This window comes from Petromyzon marinus, chromosome 2 (genome assembly GCF_048934315.1).
Source record: "Petromyzon marinus isolate PM22_M1 ecotype Great Lakes invasive population chromosome 2, UKy_Petmar_22M1.pri1.0, whole genome shotgun sequence".
Taxonomy (NCBI): domain Eukaryota; kingdom Metazoa; phylum Chordata; class Hyperoartia; order Petromyzontiformes; family Petromyzontidae; genus Petromyzon; species Petromyzon marinus.
This window is the reverse complement of record NC_133668.1, coordinates 13,031,641-13,045,837: the sequence shown is the minus strand read 5'-3', so window position 1 is coordinate 13,045,837 and position 14,197 is coordinate 13,031,641. Positions and strand designations below refer to the sequence as shown.

The window sequence follows — 14,197 nt, the reverse complement described above, 5'->3', positions numbered from 1 at the left end:
TTCACAACACCTGCATCGGATCGTGGAAGAATTTCTGTATTTGGATACATGCATGTTTTATGTAATGTGTCTCTCCTGCAAGTCACTGGAGGTGCGACCATGCACAGAATCGTACATTTTTTTTATCGATTCTTTAATCGAATTGACTCCCTGAATTGTGATAATTTTGCTGACGAACCAGGGGGAATTAATCTTTCAACTCCTTGTAGAGAGCTAACAATATTGAATATTGTCACGTGAAACAAAAGCACGTGCTTTTGCATTCAATTATCGGAATGCATTTGATTGACATTTTGGTGGAAATCCAGATAATCCAGTGTTTTTTAACGTGTTGAACACGGCTGCTATTACACGGGCATTTAACCTTAAGCACCTGAGCCAACGCAGACACCTGATTTCTCAGCTCATCTCTATTTTTAAGACCTCAGCCATGAGTAAATGTCACCTCCGTTGAGCGATGGGGGTGACGGGTTTAGCGGCAGGGTAGGCAAGAGAGGGAGAGGGCAGGACGAGGCAGCGGGTGGGCGGGCGCCGATGCAGGTGAGAGGTGTCACGAAAAAACAGCGGGGACGGGAAGCCCCAAGCTGCCCATTCTGGGATGGTGCTGCGCCATAACTCTCCGGCTCAGTTCCTCATGCACTGCCAACGTTGCAGCAAAGGAAGCGCCTGTAACAGCGCGGGCAGGAAAAGCGCGAGGTCTCTCGTTTTGAAGTGGCAGCGTGACGGCCCCTGGCGAGATGGCACATCCATGACCCCTGGACCCTGGCCCCACCCTCGTATATGAGCGAGAAGAGGCGCCCATGAGCCACTGCCGCCAGCATTTTTTCTCGTATCCTCAATCGTGCGTGTGTGTGGACGTGCGTGTGTGCACGTGCGTTAGTGTGTGTACTGAGTGGTGAGCGGTAGTTTAGCGGTTAGCGCTATGCTGCGCTATGAACCCGGCGACCCGGGTTCGATTCCCGCTCATGGCCAACTTCAGTGACGATGATCTGAACCGACCTAGGGGAGGTCCTGGGCCTCCCCTAGGTCGACTCAACCTCAAATGAGTACCTGGTGTGGTGTGTTAACATCACCACTGGGGAGACAAAGGCGGTCGGGCGTGGTGCTGGCCACCCACCGACCTGTGTACCGTTCTGGCCCTCATAGGTGCTGCTCGCTAACAGCACTTGCCCCTACAGTCTGCTAAGGCTATACGGGGGATCTTTGTCTTTGTACTGAGTGCACACACGGACTCCGCCTCAACTCAGCCTCAAATGAGTACCTGGTGCGATGTGTAAACATCGCCACCAGGGAGACAAAGGCGGCTAGCCGTGGTGCTGGCCACCCACCCCCTCAAGCACTGTGCCGGCCTTCATAGGTGCTCGCGAACAGCACTTGTCCTAACAGTCTGTTAAAGTCTATACTGGGGATTTTTGCCTTTCTACTTAGTGCAGAACAGTGGTGCAGTGGTTAGGGAGCTGCACTCCAAACTCAATAAACTTGAGTTGGCTAACATCAGTGGCCAGTGGCGCCTGAATATGTTCTGGGCCTCCCCTGAGTTGACCCCGAGATCAATCCCTTGGTCTACTCAGCCTTAAATAGATACCTGGTGCAGGGTGTGAGAATATCATCAGTGAGCTGACAGCAGCAGCCGAACATGATGATGGCCACATGATTGTTAATATAATTGACAAAACATTTGAATATAGGACCGTATTGAAAACGAGCCTGAAGACTTGGTGAGACTTTCTTCAATGAAGGGAATTATTATATAATTACATCACCCCAGTATGTTTTTTGCCAGCCTTAATAGGTACTTAAAATGGTACCTGCTAAGAGTGTATATGGCTTAATAGGAGACCTGTATCTTTGGTCCTATTAGTCAAGGGGAACATTGGTGGCAAGTGACATCTGACCCATTCCTGGATCAGAGTTGTGCTGGTGCCTAAACATGCCCAAACAGAACCGACCTGAGCCAAGTTGTGTTCCCACCGATGGCATGACCTCTTCACCGACCACCCTCTCCACACTCCACATTTGCACTCTCCCTATACCCCCCCTGAGCCTCCGCACATTCGTGTCCAGGCTGCAGATAATTCATCCAGTTAGAGCACGCATGCATTCGTGTGTGCTTGTTTGCACAAGTGCAGACAGGCTACTGCAACTGAGAATGGGAGTGCATGTGAGAAAGTGCTGTTCGTGAGAATTGTATACTGGCTGGTACAGCAAATGAGAGGAGGTGGTGTGTGGCAAGCACAACGCCCGGCTGCCTTTGTCTTCCTCGTGCCAATGTTAACGCACCGTACATTTAATATTGAATTGACCTAGGAGAGGTCCAGAGCTGGTTCGAATATTTGCCACTGATGTGGCCAATGGCCGGGCATCGAGTTCAGTTTTCACGAAACACTATGATTCCACAGCCCACCACCGCACGTGTGTTAACGTACATAATCATACGCGTATTTTTATATGAATGTGTGTGCATGTTTATTTGTCCATTTGTTCGAAATCCTGTGTTGGGCACCCCGATTGATGGATGGATACTGTGTGCGAGAGGCCGGTGGCAGGAAGTGGGGCTCATCACAGCCATGAGGGGTTGGTGTTGTGTTTGCGGAGGGGGAAGATGTGCGACTTTGTGGGAATATAAAAATCCTGGATATATGGCCTCTTTTATTCCTCCCCTGGGCAATGTTCCTGTAGAATATGGGAATTCCGGTGTATCTGGGAAGACTTCCCGTGTAACACCATCCACATGCCGGCCTTGGCCTTGGGCAATATTTTCTCTCTTACACACACTCGCTCGCTATTTCTTTCCCTTGCTCTCTTTCATCTCCCTTTTATGTTCCACTTCCTGCACATGTATCCAATATCCCCGTGACGGCTCCTGATCAGACCATGAGCTGATTAAGGCAGCTCGCGTGTCATTCCTGGTGATACAAGGTATCCGTTACCTCCTGGGTTTTGCTTTAACTGTGTTCTCTGTCGCCATCCCGAGGAGCTGCCCGTAAATCTTCGTGGTCTCCTCTTCTCAATGACTTCCAGTTTCAAAAATATATATTTAATTATTTGCCATGCGCATGCCCAATCTTTCACGCTTCTTTCTTTTTTATTTCTCCGACTCCATGAACAGTGGCACAGTGAGTATTGGCACTGCTCTATGAGCCCCGTAAATTCAGTGGCGAATTGGTCTGTATGTATGTTTAACTTCTTTTGCACCGCACGTAGCCAACTGTGACAATCGGAGGTGCGGGGGAAGGACAACAAACTAAATACAAAAAATAGTTTTAAAGAAATTAGTCTAACCCACATTGGTGAACTATGGTTAAATAACTCCATCAACCGATACAGCCTGGGGAGGCCTTCATCGGCAGTGGATTTACAAAGGGCTGTAGATTCAATCTCGCTTCCATTCCACGAGTTAGCCCAGTGGCACCAATTCATGAATTTACCCTGGTTGTCTGTTCCAGAAATAACACTTGTTCTACGTGTTTTTTGTGCGTGTGTTTGGAGCCAAAATAAATCGCTTTAATGTGCTCGTGCGCACAATGTTGCACATATATGCACACACTCGCACGTAATTTATACAGTAGCGTAAAAAAAGTTACCTTAATGATGTATAAATGAAACGCAGAGCCGCAGTCGTAAAGGTTGAACCTTTGGCTTGCACGCACGTCCGTCTTTATTGTGAAGCATCTCGCTTAATTTAATGCAAGCACAGGTCGCTCATGCCATTTGGTGAAATTCGCTTGTAGCTATGTTTCATTACACAGGTATACGTATCGTGGGTTGGAGCGAAGGCACAGTGGTCTGAGCACTGGTGCTGTCGACCTTGCCATCCCAGTGACATTCCTAGCCCACGACTAACATTGTTTTGAACTTCGTGTTGCCCCCCTCCCCCAACCCCCATTTCACCAAACGACACTGACCAGCATGGTGAAATATGGTCAAACAACCCCCTTAATTGTGACATAGCGTGAGGAGAACTTAATCCAGGAGTGGATTGACAAAGGGCTGTAAATTACAACTTTTTTTAAGGACGTATCGAAATATACAGTACGTCCATGTTATATATGCTCTGTTCTTTTTATTTATTTTGACTTACCGGAACATCTTGAATTCTAACTTTATTTATCGCCTTCCAGATTCTTATTTTTTTTTCTCCAACAGCTTCTGTTATACTCCCATTGTTTGTATCCAGGCACTCACAGCCATGTTTCCTGTTCATATGACTCCAATATGGGCTGCGTATATGCCGTGGAGATCTCAGCTGGTCCGGATTAAGGCATCCATGCGTGCGTTTATTTGCAATCATCCATTACCACATGCACACCTGATCGTTATGCTAACCCTTACATATCACTCCTCCCTTACCCTGGTGCTCTCTCTTTTTTTCCTCTCCTCTTCTCCCTCTCCCCTCTCCAGGACGTTCCACCAGGACCGAATAAGTCAGCTGTTCCAAGAGTTCCAGATGCGGCGCAGGGAGGCGAGGGCAGGCGGAGGTGGAGGAGTCGGGGCATCATGCCGGGACGGGATCGAGGAGAGGCGTAAAACGTACAACTTCGAGCAGCCCTGGGTATGTATAAGGGGACTTCCTCTCAGCTCTCAGATGGGTGGTAGAATTTGACTGTGGCCCCTGCTTTCTTCTGCTTGATTTACATATTGGGTCTGAGCAACTTTAATGTAGGATTATGTGCGATAATCTTCCAATACGTTTTTTTGTTGGCAGAAATCTAAATAGATAATTACTGGACTGTATATGAGGCTCTTAATGTGTGTTTGTGTATATATATAGTGGTGTTATTTCACACGGACAACTTTTTTCTCCTGTGTCACTTTATTCGTACAGAACTCCTGCACGTATCTCCGTCGCAACTCTTCCTCTTGTACTGCTCGCCTGCTACGCTCCGCTCGCTCTCTCTCTCGCTCCGCTAGCCTGCGATTTGCACTCTGCTAGCTAGCCTCTTGCTATACACTCTGCTAGCTTCTCTACTGCTAGCCTTATCACACTCGCACTTAAGATTCCGCTAGCCTCTCTACTTCTAGCCTGTCTACCATCACTTCTCCAACCTCACCCGTGCCTCCAGTAGGGGATCAACCAACACCACTGGAGAGGACGAGGTGTGGAGAGCAGGGTCCCAGACTTCTCTTGTAATAATCTTCTGTCTTCATTCCAACCAACTCAACCGCGTTTCCCCGCACATCAGCTTATATCCCCTCATTCATTAAGAGACCTCAGGTGGCCCTCGTTGAGCCGTCGCTCACACGGCATCTCCGCCCCGCTTATCGCCTCCATCTCCCGCCTGCGAAGATGCCTACACCGTGTTTGCATTTGCAGCCAGCCAATCACCACTATGCATCTTAATTGGTCGCCTCTCTCTGGTCGCTCTCTCTGCACCTGTTCGCCCTGACATGACCTCACTGTCCGCAGCTCACACATGCATGCACACTGGCTCTTGAACGGTGGGCTTTACGTCGAAAAAAAATTGCCAGCCAGCACACCCTAAGCCCCGCGGTGGGAATAGGCTATTCCGTTTTCTCATCCGTAAACTTTAAAGTAGTTTAATTAACACATTTGTGCTATTCTTATTTTAATTATTTACTTATTGCACATTTGGTCGAGCTGATGGGGGACCATTTTCTTTTACGCGTTTTACATGCAATACATACACACATAATGCTGCGGATATTTCTTCATGTCCTCTTCGCCCCCCCCCCCCCCAACACGATGCGTCCAGTTAATACTACAGAATCCGTAGATAATAATATTATAGTGCTTAGATACCATTATTCTTGCACGGGCGGGGGGATGGGTGTGGGTGTAGCAGCCCAGCCCCCAGCCTGCCAACGTGCTACCTCCCCTGCCTCGACAATGTAGGCCAGGACGGGGGCTCCGCACGGGACTAGGCCTCACCAAGCCTATGGTAAGTACACATTTCCTTGCTTCTTATGCTACAATCACGTACGTACAAAACTGTTGTTTTATTCATCACCTTGGAAATATGATATTATTTTTGTTTCTGTGCTCACTACATATATTTTGTTCGTAACTTGCCCATTACTTTAATCTTTTTTATTCTGTCAACCAATGTTCAAATATCATCTTTATTCTTGTGTGAACTCACGTTAACATATCTTCTTTCTTATTGTGTCAACTCACGTTCAAATACACCTATTTTTTTACATATCACCTTACTATTCTTACATTACTTATCTTCACTTACACCTTTCGTGACTGCATTATTTCATATTCTTTGCTGCCCGGGTAAAACTACATGGCCGCGAGTCGCAACCATTCCCTCTACACCTTCGCGTGCGACAGGGATGTCCTCTGGCTCCCACATTATTTCACATCTATTTTACCACGTCCTTTGTGAAGCCTTCAATCAGCTACAGATACAATGGGAGGCTGATCGATGCCCAGGTGCAGTCAAGGGATGGATTCCTTTTGCTAAACCATGTATGTATGCCCATGATCTGGTAATTGCTGCTCACTCAAACGACAAGTTGGAGGCACTGCTGCTGAACCTGGAGCTTGCCTCTAAGAGGTGGGGCCTTGCCATCAGCCCCACCAAAACTAAGTACCTGCCTGGGTATTTTGTACCATCGGACACTCCACCCCCACAACTCCCAATTGCTGATGGGCCGCTTGTGGAAAGAGTGGAGAGTTTGCCATACCTGGCCAGTGTGCTCATGACCGGCTCCCGTTTAACAGCAGAGGTCTCACTCCGAATCAGTCGAGCGGCATCATCTTTTCATCGGTTGCGTAACACTGTGTGGAGAAGCTACCTGGTCTATCGCTCCGCACGAAGCTTCAGGTCTTCTCGGCCACGATCATTCCCTCCCTTCTCTACGCTTGTGAAACGTGGACCCCCCTAATGAAACATCTTTGCTGGTTTGAAACATTTAGGCTGGCCTGCCTACGATCCATCCTTGGTTTAACCACGCTGAATTGTGTGAGGAGCTCACAAATCCTTCAAATATCTGGACAAAGTCCCATCGGTGAGCTCCTCCGGCAGGCAAGGCTGCGCGCTGGGTCATGTAGCCCGCATGCCCAGTCACCGCATGCCTAAACAGCTTTTGTTCGGTCGGATCAAGGGGGCTAAACAGGCACGGTACGGGCTGGAGAGGAGATGGAGTGATGTGGTACAGGAGGACGTGGAGCTGAGTGGACTTGCTGATGACTGGTACCAGCAGTCTCAACATCGGCCTCTGTGGAGGAGGATCATGAAGGACGCTACTGGCCAGTTGGAGGCAGTCGCCCTCCAAAAACAACGGAGGGCAAAGGAGCGATGCTCACAACAACGAGCGGAGCGCCGGGTGGCTAAAGCACAGCAACTTGGCATAGTAGGGAGCACAGGTGGTGCATCAGCCAGTCATCTCAGTCAGTCGACCTGTGCCACCTGGGTCTGCCCCGTGACCTCCTGCCAGCGGCCGTTCTACACTCCACATGCCCTCAAGGTGCACATAGCCTTGTACAAGCGTCGTGGTGATGTCACCACCGCTTCGTGCCGAATGGCGGGTCTTCTTATTGCATGGTATTGTCACACTTTTTTACACTTTTAATTATTTTTCTATCTGCATCACTTTACCGAAAGACACAATCAATGTAGATTAATAATACTCTTTGTTTGTTTCGGTAAAGTCATGTAGGTAAAATAAAATAAATGAAAACAACTAAATTAAATCACAACGTTTCGGAGGCAACACAAGCTTCCGTCTTCAGGTGGAACAGTCACAGCAAAATAGCTGTATCAAGTGAAGAGCTCTGAGACACCCGAGATTATATACAGGTTAAGGGGGAGGGAGGAGCCAGGAAGGGACGTGGGTGGGGAGGGGAGGGGCTAAGTTAAGGGTGGGGGAGGAGCCAGGAAGGGACGTGGGTGGGGAGGGGGGAGCTTAGTTAAGCCGCCTTTTGTTATGCTGCAGGGGGTTCGGGGGAAGCGGTGGTGCACTGCACGAAAGCAAGTACAACCACTGGTAGAAATGGAAATGGCTTTACAATTATAAGGCAGCTAAAGTTTGACTTGGTTGATGACATCTTTCCAATGGTTGCTCAATTTAAAACCATCCTCTCGGTTGAAGTTGTCTATGTTTGTATATCTGGATGGCTTCATGGACAAATCTTTGATTTGTGCTCGCGAATTCGGTCAGAAATATGTCGTTTCGTCTCCTTGATATAGCAGTCACCACAGGTACAACTCAATTTGTAAACACCGGGGTACTGTAAGTCAGGAATTACATCCTTTACGGATGGGATCAGATCACGGATTTTGTCTACTGTATTGAACCGGACCTGGATCTTGGGTTTGTTTAGAATTTTGGAAATCTTTTTGGTAACGCCTGCTATGTATGGCAGTGTGATGATTTTGATCAGAGTATCAGGTGGTTGTTTTTGTATGGTGGGAAAAAAACAGCTTGGCGGATAGTATGGTCAGAGTATCCGTTCATCGTGAGGGCCAGATGTACATGTTTTAATTCACTGGTCAGGTGGTGTTGGTCAGAAATGCAATGAGCCCTATGGTATAATGTTTTGATGAGATAATTATTTTGAGCCGGGTGGTGGTGGGAATCAGGCTTCAAGTAGGAATCTCGCTTTCGTGCAGTGCACCACCGCTTCCCCCGAATTCCCTGCAGCATAACAAAAGGCGGCTTAACTTAGCCCTCCCCTCCCCACCCACGTCGCTTCCTGGCTCCTCCCCCCCCCCCTTAACCTGTATATAATCTCGGGTGTCTCAGAGCTCTTCACTTGAAACAGCTATTTTGCTGTGACTGTTGCACCTGAAGATGGAAGCTTGTGTTGCCTCCGAAACTTCGTGATTTAATTTAGTTGTTTTCATTTTTTTATTTTACCTACGTGACTTTACCGAAAAAAACCAAAGAGTATGAATCCTTGCAGTCACGAAAGCTTCAAATCTAGATTAATAATGTTTGTGTGCAGACAACTAATTTTTGCATTCCATGCTTTCGCTCAATTCTTGTACACAGAAACCTGGTATTTTTATCATCACCTTCAAAATCTTCACATATTTACGTTTGTGTCCTCACAAGTATTATTTGATTATTAACTTGCTCTGTATTAATTTTTTTGTTGTCACATCACCTTCATAGAAATCTATTTTTTCAATAATCACCTTGCTAATATTACAATCATAATGGTTGTGTACGGACAAATTCTATTTTTGTTCCTTGCTTCTTCCACTAAACTCATGTACATAGAAAGTGTGTGTCAGTCGATGTGTGTGTCTGCCTTTTTCGCCTGGGCAATGCCGGGTACTTACCGCTAGTAACTTATAAAGCAGAGATAGTCATGCTCCTCGAACCAGAAAAAATATCCTGAAATACAAAATGTATTCCCAGTTTAGTTGAATGTCAGAAATGTAAATGCATAATATTTTTTTTATATATAGAGGAAACCACAGACATTGCAAGCACAAGAATGTATTTTAAGGAAGCCGACAGACGTGTGGTTTAAGAGGAATGGATTCTGAATCTGGCACGCGTGCCTTGTATGGGGGAAAAAGCGTGAGCGCTCCCAGACTCGTGCTCGCTCCCACGCGCTTATTCATGTGGCAGAGAGGAAATGACCCTGCAGGGAGGGTTGCAGAAGGCGAAAAGATATTCTGACTACACAATCCGCAAAGCCATCACCCCAACCGTGAGGAAGAGAACCATTTGAAGATCCAATCAAAACCATCACCTTACCTTACATAGCATGGATAGCCAAAAAATATTTCCAAAATCTTGAACACAAGATCCAGGTCCGATTTAACACAGTGCACAAAATTCGTGACCTGATCCCATCTGTGAAGAACAAGATTCCTGACATGCAGTATCCCGGCGTCTACAAACTAAGCTGTATCTGTGGCAGCCATTACATTGAGGAACCCAAACGACAAGTCTCGGACCGTGTTCGTGAACATAAGGCAGATCTGAAACACGGCATGACCAATACTTCTGCCGTGGCTGATCATTACTTTAATGCGGCTGGCTCACATGATATTGATTTCTCTAAGATGATGGTACTTTTCAAGCCGACTGCTGTCAACAAAGATTCGTTCACGAAGCCATCCATATATCCAGACACAGACACAATTTCAACCGAGACGACGGTTTTAAACTCAGCAATCATTGTAAAGGTGTCATCAACCACTTTGGGTCGTGACTTGATTTGTGTTTTCTTGTCAACCTCTACCGTCAGCAGTGTGGATGGGTGTCGCGAGGTGCAATGCCTACCCCCCCCTCCATCGCTACCCCCCCCTCCCCATCTCTGCCCCACCCCCTCTCTCTCCCCCTGTCTCTGCCCCCTTCCTCCCCCCCCCATTTTCTGCTCCTACATTAACGCTGGCTGACTGGCTGTCCCCGCCTATGCTGTTTGCGCTGCACAAGCTCACCTCCGCCCAACTCCCCCTTTGTTTTGCTCCTGCATTAGCGCGCTGCTTGTGCAGCTCGTGTTGCTTGCGTAGCTCTTTCTCCCGCCCACTCGCTTTGGAACCCTTACAAGCAGCTACATTTGGGAGGCTTGCCCCCTCTTTTCTCTCCACCTGATGAAGATCGAAACGTCGTGGGTTTTTTGCTTAAATTATTTTCCAATTCATTATTATATTTAATTTTATTTTACTATTTTCATTGCGTTTTTTGCTTTTATTATTTGTCAATTTATTATTATTTTCTTATGGTTATTATTTTACATTTTTATTTACTTTTTATTTTACTTTAATTTTTTTAAAATTTTGTTTTCTATTTACGTGATTTTACCGAAAGAACCAAGAATATGTTCCAAATAACATCATTCCGCCATTGACTGCTGAAGCTTCTCATATGAAATGATGTCCACCGCTGGACCAATAATAGGGAAATTGATATCCTGATGACATGTATTTCACACACTGGTTTTAAATGTATATAAAGATTGGCCCTATATACAGCAGAGGCGAATGATTGATTATTTACAGGAATGTCCTTAATTTATGCAGAAAAGCTTCACTGAATATCAAGTTATTTTTTAAGGGGATCATGCAATGTTATGTTTGGCCAATTGCTTTCAAGGAGTATTTTGCATGTGAGGAGGAAACCTGGAGTACCTGGAGAAAACTCAGGTATATGAGAGGGTATCGCTAACTCCGCTCCCCGATAGATTCAAGAATCCATTGCTATACTGACATCTCATATCCACCTCGCAGACCAAGCCTACAACAACTAGGTATTTCCAGGCAGTCCCCTATCCAAGTACTAGCCAGGATTAAACCTCTTTAGCTGCTGAGATCTGACGAGATTGGGTGCATTCCGGGTAATCTGATTGCAAATTGGTCATCAGGGGTTGGATGCACTGGGGTACCCACACTTTATCCCACCACTAGCAGTCCTCGAACAAGTCTAGTGGAACATACATGTATGTATGGTGAACTTTTTTCACACCGTTCGTAGCCAACTGTGATAATTCAGAAGTGCGGGTTTTCCTTCAGTGTACGTCTTTGAGACATCCAGAGACATTAAGACATCTTTATCGCGTGTGGTGCAAATTGAAAGCCAACGAGATGTAGATTTGAAAGAATTAAACATTGGAGGGGGTTGGGTGGCGGTGGAGACACGGAATAAAGTGTACCTGGTGCTGCGGGTTATGGCTGTTGTTAAGGCTCTCGTTAAATAAATAAGTTGTAGCGAGCGTGACCAATCACTGGGCAGGTGAGACGCGAGATTGGCTGTAGCGGCCCGCTCGTTACGTCGCTGGGAACCAAATTAAAGTCTTATTGTAATCAGCGGCTGTCTTACCATGATTTTTGTTTTAATTTGCCCGGATTAGCGTAATTCCCTGTAAATTTTGTCGCGCACACACTCATGCGAGAGCCTTAACAACAGCCCTTCCCCGCAGCAAACTGAGCTAGCGTGCATGGGACTGGCAAATCATTTCCATGCACTGATACCAATTCTGATGTGCGACATGAAAATTCCGAAGCTAATTGCAAAATTAATTCCAACTGCAGAGTGGCGTATAAGGGTTTTGTGCCATCATTTCAAAGACTAAGTAATAAAGAGAGCCAAAAACATCAAATATGAAAACAACTTTCAAACAGTTTTTTGTAAAACAAATTATTAGAGTGGGAATGTTTGGATTTCCTCTGTCGCTCGCTTGATGATAAATAAGTGACTTCAATTGAATATGAATATCTTCACCCCTACTACCCCCTTCGCTGTAACTCTGCACCATACCTTGAGCTATGCGCACATTTGTACAATTTAGCACTTGGCTTTGCGTCAAGCCGCTGCTGCTTTTGACACTCATGCTCATGCGCGAATTGGGAGTGCTTCAGCAACGCAAGCACAGTTAACTCTCGATTATCTGTGGGCAGCTCATAGGCGTTGTGGATTATAAGTGCTCCATCATGACATGTAATGTGCGCGCTCACTTATTCAGTAAGCTGTCCCTTACTCGTCAAGGGACAGTGACTCGCGACCGCAAACACGTCGCCACAAAACGATACAAATGCAGACAACACATTTTTCCATCTTTACTCCATTTATTGTTTTATCCAGAACGACCTCTGTCCCCCCCCCCCCACCCTCGTTATTGTGGATGATTGACAGCTAACTGTGGGTGCAGAATGACATCCGCACCAACATGCTGCTGTGTAAAAGCAGCACTGCATCGCTACCGGCTGGGGACGGCAAAGCCATTACGCAGCGTGCTCCATCTCGTCAGGCAGGGCAGTGCCGCTAATTCAAAATAAATTAGCTGGAGTATAATCACGTTATTCTCTCATGTAATGGAAATGTATACCTTCTCTTATTCAGCCAAGTATGTGGATGAACTCATCATAAGTGGTGCTGTTGGAAAGGGTGGAAACACAGCTTCTTTAAGCCCTGAATGCAAATTCCTGCAGGCGTAGCAGAAAACAATGCAGCTTAAAACAGAAACCTAATTATTTATGTATTACTTTCTTGATTTGAAGCTTTCGTGACTGCAGGAATCCATACTCTTTGGTTCTTTCGGTAAAGTTACGTAGGTAGAAAAATAAAATAAATCACGACGTTTCGATCACAACGAAAGCAATCGTCATCAGGCGGAAGAAAGAGGAGGGAAGTTGCTGATGCTGCAGGCTGCTTTTGAAGGTTAGAGATGGGCGTAGCCCCAGAGTCATAAACGAAGTGGGGGGGGGGGCTAGTGATGTTAAAGTGAGAAATTTGCATGCAAATGTACTGTGTAGATGTGATTAGCATGTCAATGTTAGCTCGCAGCGCGCCTTCACATCGAGGACTGCATGTAAATGTAAGATCAGAGAAATTTGCATGCAAATGTACTGTGTAGATGTGATTAGCATGTCAATGTAAGCTCGTAACGCGCCTTCACATCGAGGACTGCATGTAAATGTAAGATCGGCTTGCAGCGCGCCGTCACATCGAGACTGCATGTAAATGTAAGATTGGAAAAATCTCGGAAAGAACCACAGCTAAATCGGAGCAAGCAAACGACTGTGGCTGTGTTAGTGAATGTAACTCAGAGAGTCGCAAATAACTGCTTACATAGCCAGGTAGGAAAGGAACATCACCGCCAGTTATGACCTAAACTGGTTAATAACGTCCTTCCAATGATTGCTTAGTTTGTACCCATCTTCTTGGTTTAAATTGTGTCTGTGTTTATACATCTGGATGGCTTTATGAACGAATCTTTGATGGTAGCCCGAAGGTTTGCAGAGTACCTTGGTCTCGGAAAAAACAATGTCGTGTGAGCCCACCGCGTTCAAGCAGTGATCAGCCATGGCAGAGGTATTGGTTCTTGCGTGTTTCAAATCTGCCTTGTGTTCGCAAACACTGTCCGAGACATGTCGTTTCGTTTCCCCAATGTAACTGCTACCGCAGACACAACTTAGTGTGTAGACACCAGGGTATTACATGTCAGGAATCACATCTTTCACAGATGCGATCAGGTGACGGATTTTGTGTACTGTGTTGAATCGAACCTGAATCTTACGTTTGTTCAAGATTTTGGAAATATTTTTGGTAACCCCTGCTATGTATGGCAAGGTGATCGTTTTGATTGGGTCCTCAGATGGTTCTCTACCCATGGTTGGGGATACAGCTTTGCAGATTGTGCAGTCCGAATATCCATTCATCTTGAGGGCTTGGCGTACGTGCTCCAGTTCACTGGATAGGTGGTGCTGGTCGGAGATGCAATGGGCCCTATGGTGTAGTGTTTTGATGAGGGAATTCTTCTGTGTCGGAT

The 14,197-nt window shown here is 46.3% G+C and overlaps 1 protein-coding gene across 8 annotated transcripts in view; it reads left to right on the top strand.

Annotated features, from left to right (window-relative positions):
- The window catches only part of LOC116947012 (partitioning defective 3 homolog), a 221,214-nt gene that overhangs the window by 193,080 nt on the left and 13,937 nt on the right, over positions 1-14,197 (top strand). For 7 of the 8 annotated variants that reach the window (XM_076070123.1, XM_076070112.1, XM_076070108.1 and 4 more), the window contains one exon: positions 4,402-4,552. In XM_076070123.1, coding sequence (XP_075926238.1) covers positions 4,402-4,552 — 151 coding nt within the window. Of the gene's footprint in view, positions 1-4,401; positions 4,553-4,825; positions 5,901-14,197 lie in introns of all 8 variants that reach the window. The other variant, XR_012945462.1, reaches the window with a different exon arrangement.